Raw genomic sequence first — 18,818 nt, 5'->3', positions numbered from 1 at the left:
AGATTTGACAGTCCTTTGTCTGAGAATATCAAAGGATTTCAGTTTTATATCCTAATGTAGGTTAAAAAAATTGAAAACTGGGGTTTTTCTGAAAGTGGAAGATCTGCTTTGAGGCTGATTCTCATTCATAATCCAGTTATTGATTTGTCCAGCTATCTCTCAGCCTAATTCAGAAGGATGTTCAGAGCAAAAGCAGGAAAGGGATTTTAGCACCCTGCAGGATCACATCCAAAATTTCAGTAAACCTGGGTGGGAGAACAGATGCATCTTTCTACTTCCTACTTTTGCTTTCTAAAACACTTTGGACAAGAATAACTGGAATAACTGTAATTTGGAGGTGCCTCATGATTTATTAGGACTGAAACAAGTAATAGTAAAAAAAAAAAAACAACCTGAAATAAGACCACAGAAATAAAGAGAAAGGCTATGGCAAGGTGAGGATGGAGCATCAAAGTCAGGGTAAGAGAGCCAAGCGATGAGAGGAAAGGGATAAGACAGACGTTTAGACAGCAGACAGTCTTCAGAGAAAGTCCCTGTAAGGCCATCTTTCTGCTGCTAGGGCTGGGCTTAAACATTCAACTTCAGGAACAGCCTTGCAAACTTTCCCCCGTGGTTAAATCCAGAACTGCTGCCCATGTGGATGGACATATGCTTATGTATTCTCATTTTGTTACAATAACGTTCTCCAGGTCCCAGAAACGATCCTTGCTTAATTAGGAGGACAAGGGAAAGCAAGCTGTAGCATTCTTAAAACCAAGAAATTCTCATTTTTCTTAGCTGGCTAGCTGGCCGGCCGCAAAAATCTTATCCATCATCTCTGCAGTAGATGTGAAGCGTGAAAGAAACATTTCTGGTGAAGAAAAACTGAACAGCTTGGGAACAGCAGTAGAAGTGATTAAAACAGAAATGGCTTCTACAATAGTACATTTTAATATTAACAAAGAAACGTGATCACAAGCATAAAAGTACTTTTTCTGGTTTGGTTGGTTGGTTGGTTTTTTCAAATGGACATGATGTTCTCCTTCATTCCTCTTTCTTTGTTGGTCCAGAACAAATTGTCTGAAGGAATGAACTGTAGTTAATCCAATGCAGAATACCACACAGATCCCTCTGGGCTTTTAGAAAGCACTTTAGTTAAACAAGTATTATTTGTATTACTTGCCAAGTACATCGCCATCCCTCTCCAGACAGCAATGCTGAAGATAGCATTTGTTTGTCCATACCTCTGCACTACAATCTTTAATTTAACTGATGGTATAATGACACAGTATCATACATTTAGTGAATAACATAGCTTGCTCCAATATGTTTATACAGATAAATAATTCACAATAAACTGCAAGCATTTTTAAATTGAATAGAACGATCCCACAAATGAAAATCTAATGAATTCTTGAGAGCTTCCCCAAAAGTCTAAAACCAGCAATCCATTTCCCTTCTTTCTCTCCACTAATTTTCATCCACAGTGCACACTTCATTCAGCAGCAAGATGGCTTAAAAGGACAGATAACAGTGGTCTTACAAAAATCAATCCCATATTTATGGGTTATAGTTTAGGTAGTAACTCCTGAAGTGCTGGTATTACTATACTGGTTTTAGTCGTCATTACCCAATGTGGCTGAGAGCACAAGAGACCGAAAGTTCCTGGAGGCAACCTCTGCTCACATTGGGAGTACCAGCTTAACACCAGCTGCAGTACTGCACTACTAGAATAAGGGATATACTATCAAAGATCTGAATTTGATCTATATATAGGCATACTTTGTGCCTTTGTTCACTGGTGTCAGCTGGACTTTGTACCTCAATGTTTGCTTTTGAACTAGCAGACCAAGTCCTTTGAATCAGGGAATAGAAGCCATATAAATGCCCATCGGTTGCAACTCTTATTAAGAAGTGGTCTTACAATTTGGTGTTGGTCCATAATATTCTAGGTAGATTATCTAGGACCAAGGCAAAATGAGAAACAGTGAAATAGCTATATTGTTCTGTAAGAGCATTTTTCCAGGGTCACCAGAGTATTGTTTGGTGTTATGCAAAATTAAGGAATATTGAATTGCAGGAGCTTAATCTAGTTAATTGGTTGCTTGTTTTATGTGAAAGAAACAGGTGGTCAAGAATAAATATATTTTAATAAAGTTACGATAAAGTAATAAGCACTCCTCCGCGCCTCAATTGACTATGAACAGTAGCAGGGCATTGGTACAAAACCATCTATCCTCTGCTCTTAAGAAGGTCTAAATCTACTCAGACGCCAACTGGCCAAAGCTACACAGAAACCCAAACCAAAATGTTTCTAAACCTCACTGATAAAAGCCTGATACCTTTAAAGAGCCTGGGAGGCCTGCCACTCGTTTCAAAGGAGCCAAGATTTCACCCCAAGGGTCTGGCACATCGTGGCCAGTGACTGTGAATGAACTTATTCACGGAGCAATCAGAGCTTGTGGGCGCCTGCTCCTTCCCCTGCTGTAGTCCAGTGCTTTCACACTGTGGCTTTATTCACTGCCTTGGTCTCAAATTCAGATGCTGTGTGGGTTCAACATTGGAAAAATAATCCTTTCTCCTATTGACAGCGTACCTTTATGGTACTTGAACTTGGAGATCAAACCGTCAGTCAACAGAAATACTTTTGATCTCTCCTTCTTCCAATAACTTTTTTGAAATACACTCCCTTTCCTCTCCCTTCCTGCCACATAAAAGCCTCCCTCTTCTTGTCATTCAGGAATAAGTGTAAGTGGAAACAAAATAGTCACATTCCTTGGCTGCCATTTATAAACCACTTTCTGCCAATAACCATCTTACCCTTCAAGGTACCAAGGTTGGGGTGGAAAATAATCAGTAAGGGTACACTTTTTAATAATTTCTCTTGAAATGAAAATAGTATAGATCTTAAAAATACTCGACATGCTGATTTGAACAAGGACACAAGTTCTGCTTTTGCATGGATCAGCCCACCTGCTTGTGGCCACTCACAGCAGAGTGAATACTTTCAGAGGGCATATTGGGGCAGCATTCAATGCTGTTTAGCTTGTATTCTCATCTCTTCCAATTGTTTTTCCTCTTTGAGCAAACATGCTGGTTTGTTATCTACTGATGCCAGTTGGCCTTTGTGCAAGTAACCTTTATCCACCAAGTGTTGCAACCCTCAGATGGGGAGACCCTTCTTTGGATAGCAGCCTTGCTGACATGACTGCTTTCTACATCTTCATTTGGGATGCCAATTAAATAAATTAAATCCTTATGCTCCTAAACCATACACTAGATCAACACACACACAACCTTCACCTGTCCCATGGGTCCTCGGTCCTGTTTAGAGCCCACGTGGGAGCAGAATTCTCTCAAAAACTATTCCAGAGCTTCACACGTGGCTTGTGAACTTTAAGAGGGCTGTTGGAAGTGTTTTACTCTACCACCAAGATGATCTTTAGTAGACGTTGAGATCTGAAGACAGAACACAGGCCTTCTAGCTTGGTAATGCACAGCAAAGCAAGGCCACCCTAAACGAAGGATGGTCCTTTGTCACAGGTGGTTGTGCTGTTGTGACCGCTTTAATCCTGCGCCTCTCCTCTCCTAGAGGTTTTGGGGAGTCCAGAAGTGAGAATCAAAACCAGGAGAGTACTGGGCTTCCATGGTAACTTAGGTCTGGTTAAAAGTCTTTCCTGCAAAAGAGCTAACATCCCATGCAGAGCCCAAATCCAACAGATCAGTGTTACAGCCACTGCGATGGAAGCAAGGTGGGAAGGGGAGGGATACTGTAATGAGAAAGAAAGCTGATGTTCATAGCCCTGTTCATAAGCAGATTACTCTAACTTACTTAAAATCTCACTTTAAGTATAGCTGTATGCATATATTTCTGAGGAAAGAATAGTCAGAAAGAATACAGTACAGCAAACTTGCAATCAGCAACAGTTTGTTAAATGCTTGGGCACATTTGGTTTCAGCATCATCCATTGCCCAGTCCTTTCCAAAATCAACACAGGCAGAAAAATAGTAAAATGATTTTTCATACACTATGAATATCTTTTCTTCTTTTACAATTTTTAATAATCTAAAAAATAAACTAAAGTTATTTAAAACAGTTTCTAAGAGCAGAAAGAACTACTGTGACCTGTATAATAGCTTCTCACTGACTTATTTCTTCACTTACTCCATAAATCATGACAGATTTAGAGTAACATTTTTGAAAAACTAGCCATGATGCCCCTTGTTCTTTTTATAGATAAATGTCTGAAGATTGTTACCGTGCAAAAATTAACTCTAAATTTTGCTCCATCTTGGAAACAAAACAAAAAAAAAAGAAAAACAAAAAAAAAGAAAACACACTCCTTTTGCTCATGATATCCAGTTGCTCATAGGACAACATAGTGGTGCCTCCAGATTGGCATATAGGATTAGGCTTTGCTCATATACACTGAACTATCTGATTACTGCCAATGGGATTACTTGTGTGAATAAGGCAAGCAGGATTTGACCTTAATATTTCAGTTCAGGATCAGGCAAATGGGACAGAAACTGTGAAAAAGCAAGCCCTTGCCTTACCAAAGATCTTAGATAACAGTCAAAGTAAACATTTGCCATTTGGTTTTCATTTTTAATGTTCTTGAAAAATCCTCCCCTTGTATAAATATTTTCTAGCAAGTGTTATATACCTTCATACTTATATTGCAGATACAGAATTAAAAAATATATCAACTGGCAACTTTGCACACATACTTTGTATTTAATACTATCTGCAGACTGCTGATTGAGCAGATTAAGATATGGTTTAATTAAATATTAAGTTAAAACATTAAATTAAATTTTAAAAAGCATATAGGAATGTTTTCTTCTTTTCATTTTCTCTTTCCATTTAAAAGGAGGAGATTTAAGTGACCTTAAATTGTTAGGGAATTCCATGCAGTTTTCAGCACACATTCTCTGAATTAGTATGCAGTTTTGGCGGGGCAGGGTAAAAGCAATGGATCACTCTTGCGAGCAAAGCATGGCAGATTCCCTCTTGCGCTTCTAGCAGATTTTTTCATTATGCGATCTGCCTTATTTTAGCAATGCTTTACCATAGTCTTCTTAATTGACTGCTGCATGTGTTTCTTTTCAGATGCCAGGGTCAGAGGATGGTTCCTTTTGGACTCTTACCTTCCCACATTTTTCCTTACTGGAGCATACCTACTCTGCATATGGCTGGGCAACAAGTTCATGAAGGACAGGCCTCCTTTCTCGCTCAGGGCTCACCTCATTGTATATAACCTTGGGATTACACTGCTCTCCTTGTACATGCTTATAGAGGTAAGTGTTCTTCCATGCAGCACGGCTGAGAAAGGTGAGCTATATACAGTTTTTTGCAGGAATACCTCAGCAACAGACAGTTTTCCTAGGAAATTTAACATCAACAGCAAAGTAAATTTAGAGATCAAGTCCTTTAGCAATTGGACAGTACCTTCTCAGCTTAGATCTCGGCACATTTTGACTGTCCTTCCTGAGCTACAGTCCACGCCTGGGGACAGCTGGCTGCTACCAGGACAGTGTCTACAAGCCTGAATTTGAATCTGCAGCAGTTGCTCAGCTCAAACATGCCTACACCTCACTCTTCAGCACCTGTGAATATGCCCATGGATTGAGTTTTATTTTTATAACTGTCTATGGAATGATTTTTCTATGTACAAATACCCATGCTTAAATGTGAACAGATTTATAGATGAGAGTAAGTACTGATTTATTTATGGTATTGGCAATTCAATGTTATTTTTTTGCTCTCCTAAGAAGATTTCCTCATATAGTCAGACAGTAAGAGACAGATGTTAAAAACCTGCCACTTCAGCCAAAAGCAAGTGCTGTGGGACTTGGAGGCTAAATATAGTCACACAGATTATTTCTCAAGTACTTATCAGGAAGGAACACGCTTACAGAAATCAGGATCCATTCAGAACCAGAAGAGAGGTTCGAATGCACCTGACAATTTTGCAGCAGCAGAGGACTCAAACAGTGCTCCTCAGCAAAGACATATGTGTTTTCACACACACACACCCCTGGTGGGAAGCAGAAGCCAAAAGTCACTATTTTGATACTATTTGGGAGCTCCCCATTCTCAGCCTTGTGATAACTGAGGTATTTTAATATTAAAGTGTTAACATCCATCACATACAGCCCTAAAAAACAAACACTAAAAGAAAAAAAAACACAAAACATTTTTCGTCTTGGCTTAAAAAGTGACCCCAGCCATCAGAAGCCCTGGCTGAAGGATGTGCTTGATTTCACGGTGTGACCTGCGGAGGTGTGAGCTGACATTGCTTCCTTACCTGCACAGTCTCACAGCATTTCTTGTTCCCTGGGCTGCCGGACACTACAGCAGTTTCCGTGAGAAAAATAAGGACCAACTGTTCTGTCAGCCAGAGAAGAAACTTTGCAGAAGCTAAACAGGACCAAACGATTTCAAGTTTGAAATTAATTTGAGCTAAACACGAGGTGATTGGCCTGGTCAAAAGGCTGAACAGCAGTTTAGGTTTGTGCCTTTGTGCAAAGAACCAGTCGTGCTACACAGACCTTCATCCTGGTCAAAGCTCCATCTGGCTTCAGTGGTTGCTGTGGGCATCTGAGTGTGCAGGATCAGGCCCAGAGCAAAGGCGAAACCAGCACAATTGCTGGAAGGTTTGATGACTCCATACTGATTGTCCTCCAGAATTTAAATCAGCACTTTGATGTTTAAATCCCCATTCTGCTTGAAGCTGTACAGATAACTGTCTTCAGTAGCGGGACTCAGCAAAAAGGATTAACTGAAGAGAAAACAAAAATACTGCTCCCCTCCCCTTGGCGGGCTGATTTGGCCTGCCACAAGTAAATGAATGAACAAAGAGAATTTTAGCAGGTCTCACTTACGTGAATGATGCAAACATGGTTTTTGCCACCTTCACATCCTCAGATGAATTGTGTTGAGCCAGCTCCTGTTCAGCCACCTCACTGCTCTGTGCTTCCTGGGGCTAACTTTGCTGCAGACAATCACCGAGTTGCGTTAGTCCTCAGATTAGTCCCTCTACACCTTGATTCTGTAGCTGGAAGATGCTGATTTATGTCTCCCAGACTGCAGCTGAGCATGGCTGGCAGTGGCTCGTAGCTCCACATTCTGCATTTTTCAGGAACCTGGAGGACATCATGACTGATCTGCACCACCAGCTGTTTTACTGCAGATTTCACCCTTAGCTCTCGACTGTCAGCCAGGCTGGTCTTACACTGCACAAAACACTCTTCCATAATAGTGGCTCTGTATTTTTTCATAGTCTACTTGCCTGGTTCCTATCACAGCTTCTCCTGTGAAGGAACAGAATGGAAGTTAAGACTTGCAGACCTGCCTGAGGTAGCTGGCACATCCCTGCTGAAGGAAAACAGGCAAATGGGAGAGCAGAAATCATCTTCAGTACTGAATAAAGTTATGGTGACTCAATGTTTCAAAATGTCTCATTTCCAAAGCTTCTCTCTGGCCCTTATTCTCTCTGTCTTTTATGGACAGTAAGCTCTTTAAGGCCAGAGTCACCTATATTTAGAGCATTCTGCACAGTGGTTTCTTATGTAAACACAGCTGATCCCTCCAGTGAGTATGATTCAGGATTAATTCCTAGTCAGAGACGTCTATAACGGTTGTCTTATTCCTCCATCCTCCCACTGCACCTGAACCCCTCTGGTCTCTGTAACAGAGATAAATCACAAAATAAGCTCTATAATAGAGATAAAAGACAAAAAAACCACCAGCAGCTATTGGCGTTGTTCTTATCTCTTCTTGGTTTTGTTTATAAGGTGCCACACACCTTTTCTTGTGATAGCTCCAGAATGGAGTGGGTCCTTCTTAGACATTCAAAAGATGAAAAATATCTCATTCAAAAGAAAGGGTGTATCTCCAAATGCAGACTGTCCCACATGATGGCTTTAATGAGAAACATGGTAAACCAGCTGATAGGGGTACCTGTGCTGCAATTCTTCATCTCCTCACCTTCATCTCCTGGCCTAGTTTAGCTGTCCCTTGACTACAGTTGATTTGTACAACCTCAGGGCAAGAAGGCAAAGGTTATTACAAGGAGTCATAACAAAAGGGCTGTTTTTAAGTCTCCAAGGACAGATTCTTCTTTTGAGCCAGAGCTCCATGCACTGCACCATGGGCGTGAAGTATCTGGGAGCCGATTTTAGCTCCATGAGCTTTGAGGTCAACCAATCCCTAAAGTACTTGGAGGAACAGCTCCAGGGCAACTCTAAGACGTGCCATTAGCATAAGGTCAGATACCCCTTCTATCCCCGAAGGACAAGGTCCAAAGAAAAACAGCTCTGCCCAGCTGCCCTCATCCTACCGAGATGTCTGAAAATTTGTGTGTCAAGAAAGAGTTAGGTGCCTTTGAAGGCCTCCCAGAATGGCAGTTTATTAGACATTATTTTAGACTTCTGAGTTCGCAAATAGATTTTCCTGAAATAGTCAAAGGCACTTACCTCTTGCCATTAAATATAATGGAGAAGTGGAGCACTCGGTTTTGGAGCATGGCTTTTTCAAGTACCTGAAGCTTAGACGCAAGTCCTGTGCTTAAATCAGGCAGGCTGCAGGTGCACTGACAAGGCGCCAGAAGACAATTCCCTCCACCCTTGCTGCTACAAGAGAAACCTGCATGAGAGGTTTGTTATTGGTCGTGTACTCTTCTGTACCATTAAGTGTTCATAGACCCAGATCAAGTCTACAGATCCAAAAATTTCTAGTAACTTTGCCAAAAATCTGCATAAAGAAAAACCACCACCACCTTTTTATTTTAATAAAAATCAAAACTTTTAGCAATTTCACTGAAGAAAAAGATGCCTTTTCTCTACACAGATCTCTGCCCAAGATCCTAAAAGTACCAGCTGTGAGCAGAAAACCAGCTTACTGTGAAAAGCAATCAAGTCTCTGCATGTTTTAAAATTATTTCATGTGCAAGTCAACTCACCAACCACACTCCAGGGATGCAGTCTGAAATGCCAGAGGCCAAGATAAGGTTTACCACAGGATAAAACCATCACAACTCCAATGATAAATTAAAACTGGAAACAAAGGAGACCAATGCTGATCTCTGAATTGTGATATTACTCAGATGAGGATACTCTCTCATTAATAGGAAAAGACATAATCTCTACCATGGTGTTAGGCTGCTTTCCCCAGCAGTAAGGATCACCTCTGCCCTATTTAAATTAAATCTCAGCTAGTCATCAAGGTCTCACCCAAGTCCTTTTGTTGATCAGGCACTGAGAAAACCAGGACACTGGCACCATCTGGGTCAGATTAAAAAAGAGATCTAGAGATACGTGTCATTAGCATAGGGGTGGCATGATGTCTCAAGCTGCCTGTATCCCCAGGTAGCTTCACAGATTTATTACAAATCCGTAGGATTTGTAAGCAAGCAAACACATCCATGTGGGGAAGCAGGACTAGCATGTGAAGACCCCTCGATTCAGAGCAAAGGGGAAAGAGCAGAACTGCACAAGTATTTGCAAGCCCAGTGCATTAACTTTTTAGTGAAGCCAGAAGAAAAGTCTTTTACCTTACAGGATTAGAAAAGAGGAGCAAATTACCTTCACTTTACCTGTTTCTAGGAGCTGAAAATTCACCCTACAGTTAAGTCTAATTTCTGAATTATAGTCATAACTTGTAGATCCATAGGTGCCAAGATGATGCGAGGATTCCCAGGAGTACCAGAATTGCCTTCTCTATACCCTCTGATAGCAGGGAAAGGTCAGAAGCACAATGCTGGCACAGTCAGAGCCACTGGCCACCATTTTTAACCCTCCACATTGCAACTGGGATTACATCTCACAAATTACTAGAAAGCCCAGTATAATGCCTGGATTTGGGCTAACAGTGGGCAAAATGAAAGGAACAAACCAAAAATAGAAGGAGCACTTAAATTCTGGGGTTTTTCCATCATTATAATGGCTGACATCAGAAAGATTTGCTTTCTAACTGCACAAGTGTTAAAAAGATAGAGCTTGAGTAGCAGAAGGTCTAAATAAAGTTTTAATAGAGCAGGTGATGAAGAGAGGTAAAAAGAGACATATGTCCTAGCTGATTTGAACTGTCCTGGAATTTTACTATAGAAATCCAACTTCAACATAATGATTTTGTTCTTTTTAAGATTGTAATAAATGATTGTTTACTCCTTCACTAATCATTCAGTAGTTAACAAATGTAAATTTAGCAGAGAAGTAAGGAATGATTCTAGATCCATACAGATTGGTGCTTGAGGTGAAGGCTTCCTTTGAAGTAATTCTTTAAGTAGGACCAAAAGACTGTCTTAACCTTATGGCAGCAAGAGGAAAAGAACAAAGTAAGAAACCAGAAGAGATCAGGTGTACTTGTCTATCATTTGGAAGAAGGGACAAGTGAGAAAAAAAAAAAAAGACAACAAAAGGTCACTGAGAGTGCGTCGTAAAGCAGTGAAACATAAGGACAAAAGCAAACAGCTTTTTTGAGCAAGCAAGAACTTTGTCTAAATAGAGTTAAATTTCCACGTGTTCTATCTTAATCAAATAATTTGTTTGGAGAGCTGAGGAGCTGACTTTGCTGTCCTTGCCTGCAGTTATTCTAGCTAGCCTTGTTGTCCTCGCTTCTCAGTTTTCATCCCCCGAGTTCTCTATGTCTTTCCTACTGACCTTTCTGAGCTCTGCATTTAGGTAGAACATTTAGCCTGTTCATCAAAAAGGCAGTGCTCTGGATCTCACCTGCACATTCAAATAGAATTCAGTAGACCGTTATTGGAAATCAAGAGTAAAAATTCATATGATGAGGTTTTTCACATGTGCAAAGCTTCTGATACCATCACTGGTACCACAAAGTAACATACGGGAGCTGTTGAGAATAGGAGATGTAGCCAAAGATTCGAGAAAATACGCCTAGAAGAGATTTATTTTAGCCTATTCCACTATCCCAGACAACAGCAACACACAAAGGAATTATCATTCATAACTAAGTTCAAGTCATTTTGAAGTCACTAGTTCACTAATCCTTCTAGCAGTCTCCCATTTACTTAAGGGCTATTAAATCAACTGGCTGGGAGTCTCTCAACAGCATGGCTTTAAGTTTGAAAGAGCTTCTTGACAAAAAAACCCAACCAAACAAACAGACATTTATCAAAACTTCATTTGGGAAGGAGCTCTTTTTTTTTTTTGTCACTGTGATATGAACTTTCCGACCTCAAAATAAGAAGAAAGCATGGGACCACTTACTTCCTCCGCTCTGGAATAACCAGTATCCTTCTAGTTACAATGCTCCAGCAGAATGAGAGATCCAACAGGGAGTCCAGCTGTACATATTGCAGGTCAGGATAGCAAACCCCAGCTGGTGTATTACAGAATCAGCCAATCTTTTGGGGGGACACTATGCATGCAATTATTGGACCTTTAACTAGAACCATGGAGAGCCTCACCAAGGAGTAGCCCAAAGCATGCTCTTCACATTTCTGTTCCCATGAAAAATCTCTCGACTGCATCATAGAGGGACAACAAAATATTTAATTGAGAAAAATCTTGTGGGGCGTTTCCTATTCAGCACCTTTTTCTCGTTTGGCACGACACCACTACTAAGTTGGTACGTTCGGGGAAACCAAGACACTGACACTAGGGCTGGGACTAGGCTCCCGGAATCCCCCAGTCCTGGGCTGAACAACCTAGCCCATGCTGCTTCCCTATAGGGTTTATGGTCTTGCCAGACTACAGCTTATTTGAGCTCTCCAAGACACAAGAGCAGCAATCTGGAAACACCAGCTGTTCTGCATCTCAGCTATCCATCTAAAATCTGGGATTATACCACAATTCTTGGGGGCTCATCTAAAAATAGGCAACTTAAGTAGAGAGATATTCTTCAACAAATACTATTCACAGATGATTTTACAATTGAATATCCTAGCCAGAAAACATGCCTGAAAGCTTTTTAGATATTAAGACTGATTTAATGATAAATCAAGAATGATTAATGGTACCTTCCTCTATTCATCTACTTTTACATAATAAGTGCAATGGCCTCAATAGCATTGCAGCTTGCCTTCGCCCCAGCCTCTTGGGGATGGGAAGACAATTCACACATTGCATGCTTGTGGAACTGAGCCACGTTACAGTCAAGAAGCTGATTTCTCCCTTTAAAAACTAAAAAAGGAAAGTCAGGTGAGATCATAAATATCTGGCCTCTGTTTTTAGACACTGATAATCTTCCACGGCATTTCATTCTAAAATGCACTTAAAATAAAAAATGCAAAGAAAACAAAGTCATACCTCTCTCCTTCCTGAGACACTATCCTGAGTGTTTGCTTAGACTCCTTTTCCTTGGGATGTGGCCAGCAGGTAACTGCTTTTAGGACTGTTTTGCCCAGGTCTATAGAACCAGGGAGGAGCTGCCATTCACAGGGACTAACAAAAATCTCCTCCTGCTGCCAAGGGAAGGAAATAGGTGATTCACAGCACTGCAAATTAGACCCTTCTTTCCACTATATTGACAGATTAGTCTCCTTACTTAGTTTAGCAAGACCTCCATTGCTTGACAACAGTAGTCAGATCAAGTTGTTTTAAATGTCCTGAGGACTGGAGTCCTAGAGAAAACCCAGTAAAACATCATACACATAATAACATCAAGAGGCTTCTTGCTCTTTTTTCCACAAGAAGGACACTAGCACTCATCCTCCTGCTCTGAACTTTTGAGAGGAGTTTCAATTATTTGAATACTAATTCCATTATTAGTTTTTGGCTTCCCCTTCTGAACTGTTTCCACATAGACAGACAATATACTGAATAGACTATTTCAGTTGGAAGGGACCTACAACAATCATCTGGCCCAACTGCCCGACCACTTCAGGGCTGACCAGAAGTTAAAGCACGTTGTTCAGGGCATTGTCCGAATGCCTCTTAAACACTGACAGGCTTGGGGCACCAACCACCTCTCCAGGAAGCCTGTTCCAGCATTTGACCACACTCTCAGTAAAGAAATGCTTCCTAATGCCCAGTCTAAACCTCCCTAACACAGATTTGAACCATTCCCACGCATCCCACCACTGGACCCCAGGGAGAAGAGCTCAGCACCTCCCTCTCCACGTCCCCTCCTCAGGAAGCTGCAGAGAGCAAGGAGGTCGCCCCTCAGCCTCCTTCTCTCCAAACTAGACAAGCCCAAAGTCCTCAGCCGCTCCTCACAGGACGTGCCTTCCAGCCCCGTCACCAGCTTTGTTGCCCTCCTCTGGGCGCATTCAAGGACCTTCACGTCCTTCTTAAATTGTGGGGCCCAGCACCACCCACAGTACTCAAGGTGAGACCGCACCAATGGTGAATATAGCGGGATAATCCCCTCTTTTGACCGGCTGATGCCCCCCAGGATGGGGTTTGCCCTCTTGGCTCCCAGGGCATGCTGCTGGCTCCTATTGAGCCTGCTGTCAAACCAGCACCCCCAGATCCCTTTCTGCAGGGCTGCTCTCCGGCCACTCCTCTCCCAATTTATACTCGTGCCCGGCGTTACTCCATCCCCGGTGCAGGATCTGGCATTTGGACTTGCTAAATTTAATCCCGTTAATCATAGCCCAATGCTCCAATCTAACTAGATCCCTCTGCAAGGCCTCCTAACCCTCAAGAGAGTCAACAGCACCTCCCAGTTTGGTACGATCAGCAAACTTGCTAATGGTGCATTCAACTCCTGCATCCAGATCATTGATTAATATATTGAACAGAACTGGCCCTAGAATTGAGCCTTGAGGAACACCACTGGTGACCAGTCGCCAGCCAGGTGCAGCCCAGTGCTGGTGCCTCACTCTCTGTCTTTCTTCTGCCCTGGGACAAGGGGGAATACCTTGTTGCTTCCAGGCTTTTTCTTTCTGAGAAAGCCCAACACACACAGAGCTTTTTCTAGAACTCGGAGAACACAGAGAAATTGCAGTCAGTGGCAATAGGAATATCCATACAGCATATCACATTGCTTTCCTTTTTAGCCTACCTGTAGAGGACAGATGCAGGAACAAGCTACAGCTGTGAGATTTTTGAGGCTGAAAGCTTGAAGTGAGCAGGGCACAGGCCCCTGGGTTCAGGCTGCTGGCGCTTAGCCTGCTACTCAGCAAGGTGAGAGGCTTTGGCACCATCTTCTGGCACCTGCTGGCCCCCCTCTGCTGAGATTTCTTACAGAGGAACCAGCTCTTATTCCTGAACAACGTGATTTCCCATTAAAAAAAAAAAAAAAAAAAGCAAGAGTTAGACAGCTGCAGTGAAGCAAGTATTGTGAATCCTTATGCTGTTTATACTCAAGCAGATGAGTAAAGGTCATTTGTTGGTGTAACAACTGTAATCTGTTAAGAACATTAGAGCAACAGGCAAAATATGAAAACTCAACTAATAACAGGATGTTGCTACTTCATAGAAATTTTTCACAAGGCAGAACTTCCTTCTTTACGTGATCTGCTTTTCCAAATAGCTTTAAACAATACATGTCTTAATATTATTTCCAGGATAGGCTGCCAAGAATGCAAAGCATTCAAAGCATTGTTTTCTAGAGAGAGAGTATTTGTATTTTGAAATAGAGGGGATTTCTTATCTCTTTAATACATCCTGCACTTGCACCATCTCTGCATGATTAATAATACCATCAGCTCTGCAGAGTTGTGAGAGCGTTCAGCGTGTGAAAGGGAACATAACTGAAACAGTACAAGTAACAGATGAGTTCGGTATCAGAGAAAAAGAGACCTAGTAACTGAACATCTTGTATCAAGGTACCAGCTTCTGCTCCAGACATGCAGCTGGCTCATTTGGTATCATTGGGTAAGCTGCTTACCTTCTACATCACTGATACCCAATATGAAAGTCATGGCCTAGCATCATCAGGATCCCAAAAGTACTCTCTGCCTTCCAAGTTTCCCCACTAATTTTTTATTAGGAAGTTAGCCAGAAATCTTGAAAATTAGCTTGCAAAGTAGAGCAGTCAAAACTCGAAGTGGATTCTCCACTTTTCCCTAAAGGAGACCCAGCAGTACATAAGGCACCTAGGACAGAGAATAGAAATGTTGAGCTAAAGAAAAGCTGATGTTAAAGAGCAAGGCTAAGACAGTCAAAACAGATCTTTGCTCTAAGCTGCTGGCTCTTGAAACACAGACATAAATCAGAGGGAACTCTTCTGCCAAGTCAAACGGCTGGGGAATAGGCACATAGTATGATCTGCAAGATCTGGCATTATACAGAATCATGGAACAGCAAATGAAAGAATGCAAAGAGAACCCTACAGTCAGAGAGGTATTCTTACCCCAAACCTTGATCTCCATTTGCATGCTGACCAATTGTGATGAGTTGCAGATTTCTCAAACACCATGTTAAAAATTTGTGCTATTGAAAAGAAATATTTATTTAGTTTATTTCTGAGCCTTTAAGGGTTTTCTCATCTCATTTTTCAACATGAGAGCTATGAATGGAATACCTAAAAAAAATCTTGAGATATGACCAAGCAGGCCAGTTCAGCACCAGCAGAAAAGTTTCCTAACTTTTAACACATAAGAAAACAACACACAAAAGATTTTTGAGAATCAGTCTATTGTAATCATACACAAATCAGAACATTTGTAAAACAGACTAATCAAAAGATTTAAAATAGCAAATTTTTCAAGCAAATTTCCATGAACCAACGTTTCACCTACTGTAACAGAAATTTTATGAGATTAGGTATGTTCAGCAAACCAAAAAAATGAGTTAGTTGCTAAGGGAAGAGAAAAAGAGGTTGAAAGAGTAAAGAGTTTTCTTAATTGGAATCTGAAAAAAGAAGTTTCCTAAAGATACATTAAAAGAGAAATGAACAAATTTGACCAATTTAAGCATAGGAAAGATATTAATTTACAGATATAGACTGCAATAGAATCAATCAGGTGAAATTGTTTTAATTAATCTTAGGAAAAATGTTAAAAATTGCAAACCTCTCATAAAGTAAAATTTTTTAAGATCTTTAGATAAAAAAATGTTGTAGGCACATTATATCACAGAGCTAAGTTACAAAACATCATGTAAAGTACAAACACAACAAAATGCAAACTTTATCTCTTACCTTACGAAAACAATAGAGAGCATTTGCAATAGCAATTTATAGTTCCTCAGTAAAACCAGGAGGAAGAGTCCTCCCCAGTCTGTGATGTTGCCTTGCACAAGAACAGAAAAGCAGTCTCCTCTTCTCCTTCGTTTGTTTTTAGGGTTTTGAGGTTTTGTGGGTCATGATTTCAACTCCCTGCACTCACAAGAGCTACAGATGGTCCTGCTATCACCGCTTCCCACCTATAAAGCCAATGAGGGTTTCATTATAGCTGACCAAGAAAAATAAAATAGCAAGAAACAATATCCTTTCTTCCTGCTCCTATGAGTAGAACTAGCAGCAGAGGTTTCTGGCAGAGCCGTTAGTGCCCACGTCTGAGGCTGTGCCTTATCAAAGCTCCGAGATGCCACCACTGCAGCCTGCCGGCATCCAGGATTCTGCCTCCAGATGAGCTCCCAATACTCCGGCACTGTCTGACTATACTGGTCCCAGCCAAGAGCAAGATGAAAATTCCATTTTCTTCAGCTTTTCTTAAGTAACAAGACAGAGTTGAGAGCAAATCTTCAACAACAGCCTGTCAATGAAGCTGTACCTGCCTATTCCAAAAGTCTCGGTTTGGGAATTACTCAGTCACCTCTCATTTGGAGAGAAAAATCCAAGGCAGGAGAGTGCACAAAGAAGGCACTAAGAGGAACTACCCAGAAGAGCAACCACGCAGTAACGTCTCCCCATCCCTCACGAAGCTGCTACACATTGCCAGCTACAGTACAGGCCCAGATCTGGGGACCAAGGACGTGCCACAGGAGGGACAGCTGGGGAGCTGCATGCCCTCTGCTCAGAAATGCTCAGAAAAGGCAGAAATGAACCCTTTTCCACTCAGCTGCTTTTTGAAAGCTAACAGGGAAATGAAGTGGCATAATTTGCTTTTCTCAAGGAGTTTTCACTCCCTTCTCTTCAGCACCTCTCCAGATGAAGTTAGTTGGAGAGGTGTGACCCATGCCTCTCCTTCCCACCCGCCTGCACAGTGGGGAAAGGAGAGGAGCCCAGACATCCCGGCCCTGCACGTTTGCAGGCACAACACCCAAACAGAGGCAAATTTGGCAAGACAAGCTGTGGTCCCAGCTGCATTGAGCATTTGCATGAGGATCTCTAGCTGGGTTTTCATGGTTTCCCCTGTTTTTAGACTCAGGTCGCATCCTGTTTGGTTTGGTGACCTCTGGCACACACCGTAGGTGAATCCACCGAAACATGGGCTGTTCCAAAAAGGAGTGGGTTTGTTTTGGTTGTTATGTAACAGTTATCTGCAAAACATTTATTGTCTTTTCATCTCTCTGCAATCTCTATGGGTTATTTTGGCCACATACACCAGCTACATTAGACTTACAGGTACAATCACAGAGTCGCAATTCAGAGGAAAAATTATAGAAAACCCTGGCTCTCCAGGTTTTATTGCTTTTTAATGTGAATTTATAATGGGCATTCTGTGCTATTTGCTAGTTCTCCAGATTATATTCTCCATAATCTTTTTTTAATGTATTTGCTCCAGGAATTAATTCGGTTTGATCACTAAGAAGATCTCTGTTTTGCTTTTGTATAGACAGGCACACATTCAACACAGGAGACTACTTGTCAGTCTGAAGCAGAGTGAAAAGTCTATACAGATACTGATATACACCTTTCCCATGAATGTAGTGCCAGAGTTGAATTATAGAATGGTTTGGGTTGGAAGGGACCTTAAAGATCACCTAGTTCCAAGCCCCCTGCCATTGGCAGGGACACCTTCTGCTAGACCAGATTGCTCAAAGCCCCATCCAGCCTGGACTTGAAGAAGTAGGTTGAAAGCAACCCACTTCTCACAGCATCTTGCAACTCTGCTTACAGCATAACACTGATGTATTTCTCCCACCATCACTCACTGCATCCTCTGTAGAGAGGGAGACAGACCCCAGAACATGAATTGCTCAGTTTGGCCCCCAAAACCACTTTTCACACATTCAAGAATAAGTAAGACCTTTTTAAAATCAATGGACTCTTCATAGCATTTATAGACAGCAGATTAGGCTCCCTATTCCAAAAGGGCTGCTGAATGCTTTAGGTAGTCATTACTATAAAAATATTCCACATCAGAAGCCACCATATGGCTGTCTAGAAACCTTCTGTTCCATCACAGTATTGTAGCCTCACATTTCATTGCTTTGTCTGCTTCCCAGTATGACATGCACTAAATCTAAGAAATTGCTTGCGTGTCTATTCACGTCTCCATTCAGCACTACGCCCGCTCTCCTCTACTTCCTCTTGCATCTAACTGGGCAGGATAAAGAGACGTGTTTATGGCATTAGGAAATATTTCTCCCATTGCACTACTTCGGATTTGCCTTCTGTTTGCTTGCTTGGCGTCAGGGAAGTTTTCTCAAGGCTGGTTTTGCACAAGTAGTTATGTTAAGCTCTGTTCATACTGCTTCAGGACAGAGATACAGTATTCAAGCACGAGCTTTGGAGTGAGAATCATCACACTAAGTAATGAGAGATTTTAACAGATGCCTTAAAGGTTCTAAAGCTAGAGAAACATAAAAGATATACCATTTCAGTGTATATCTCCAACACGACCTGATGCCTTTTCTATTTCAAAACAGAGGATGCTAGCAAGTCGTCTGGTTTAGGAGCATCAGTTCATGGAAAGAGTGGAACCTTACCATACTTCTGTGTTGCTTTTTTCAATAAACACAGAACAACTGCAGGGGTAAAAGCAAACTGCTGCATCTGTTCATGAACGTAATTGCTGCGTTTTCTGTTCCAG

The 18,818-nt window shown here is 41.5% G+C and overlaps 1 protein-coding gene and 1 long non-coding RNA gene across 7 annotated transcripts in view; one reads left to right on the top strand and one right to left on the bottom strand.

Annotated features, from left to right (window-relative positions):
* ELOVL2 (ELOVL fatty acid elongase 2) overlaps nucleotides 1–18,818 on the top strand; it is a 56,302-nt gene that overhangs the window by 28,333 nt on the left and 9,151 nt on the right. For both annotated transcript variants that reach the window (XM_069809086.1, XM_069809085.1), the window contains exon 3: nucleotides 5,093–5,280. In XM_069809086.1, the coding sequence (XP_069665187.1) occupies nucleotides 5,093–5,280 (188 nt within the window). The remainder of the gene's footprint in view (nucleotides 1–5,092; nucleotides 5,281–18,818) is intronic.
* LOC138690321 (uncharacterized) lies at nucleotides 19–18,805 on the bottom strand. 5 transcript variants are annotated; one of them, XR_011329150.1, is made up of 4 exons: nucleotides 13,958–18,791; nucleotides 12,259–12,410; nucleotides 6,291–8,629; nucleotides 19–3,749 (listed from the first exon to the last, which is right to left on the bottom strand). It is a non-coding gene; the product is annotated as an uncharacterized lncRNA (long non-coding RNA). The 5 variants fall into 5 exon arrangements; XR_011329148.1 differs by lacking the exon at nucleotides 19–3,749 and having other exon boundaries at nucleotides 5,292–7,670; nucleotides 8,461–8,629; nucleotides 13,958–18,805; XR_011329147.1 differs by lacking the exon at nucleotides 19–3,749 and having other exon boundaries at nucleotides 5,292–8,629; nucleotides 13,958–14,160; nucleotides 14,786–18,804.

The sequence above is a fragment of the Haliaeetus albicilla genome, chromosome 21, assembly GCF_947461875.1.
Source record: "Haliaeetus albicilla chromosome 21, bHalAlb1.1, whole genome shotgun sequence".
Taxonomy (NCBI): Eukaryota; Metazoa; Chordata; class Aves; order Accipitriformes; family Accipitridae; genus Haliaeetus; species Haliaeetus albicilla.
This window is presented reverse-complemented; position numbering and strand designations above follow the sequence as displayed.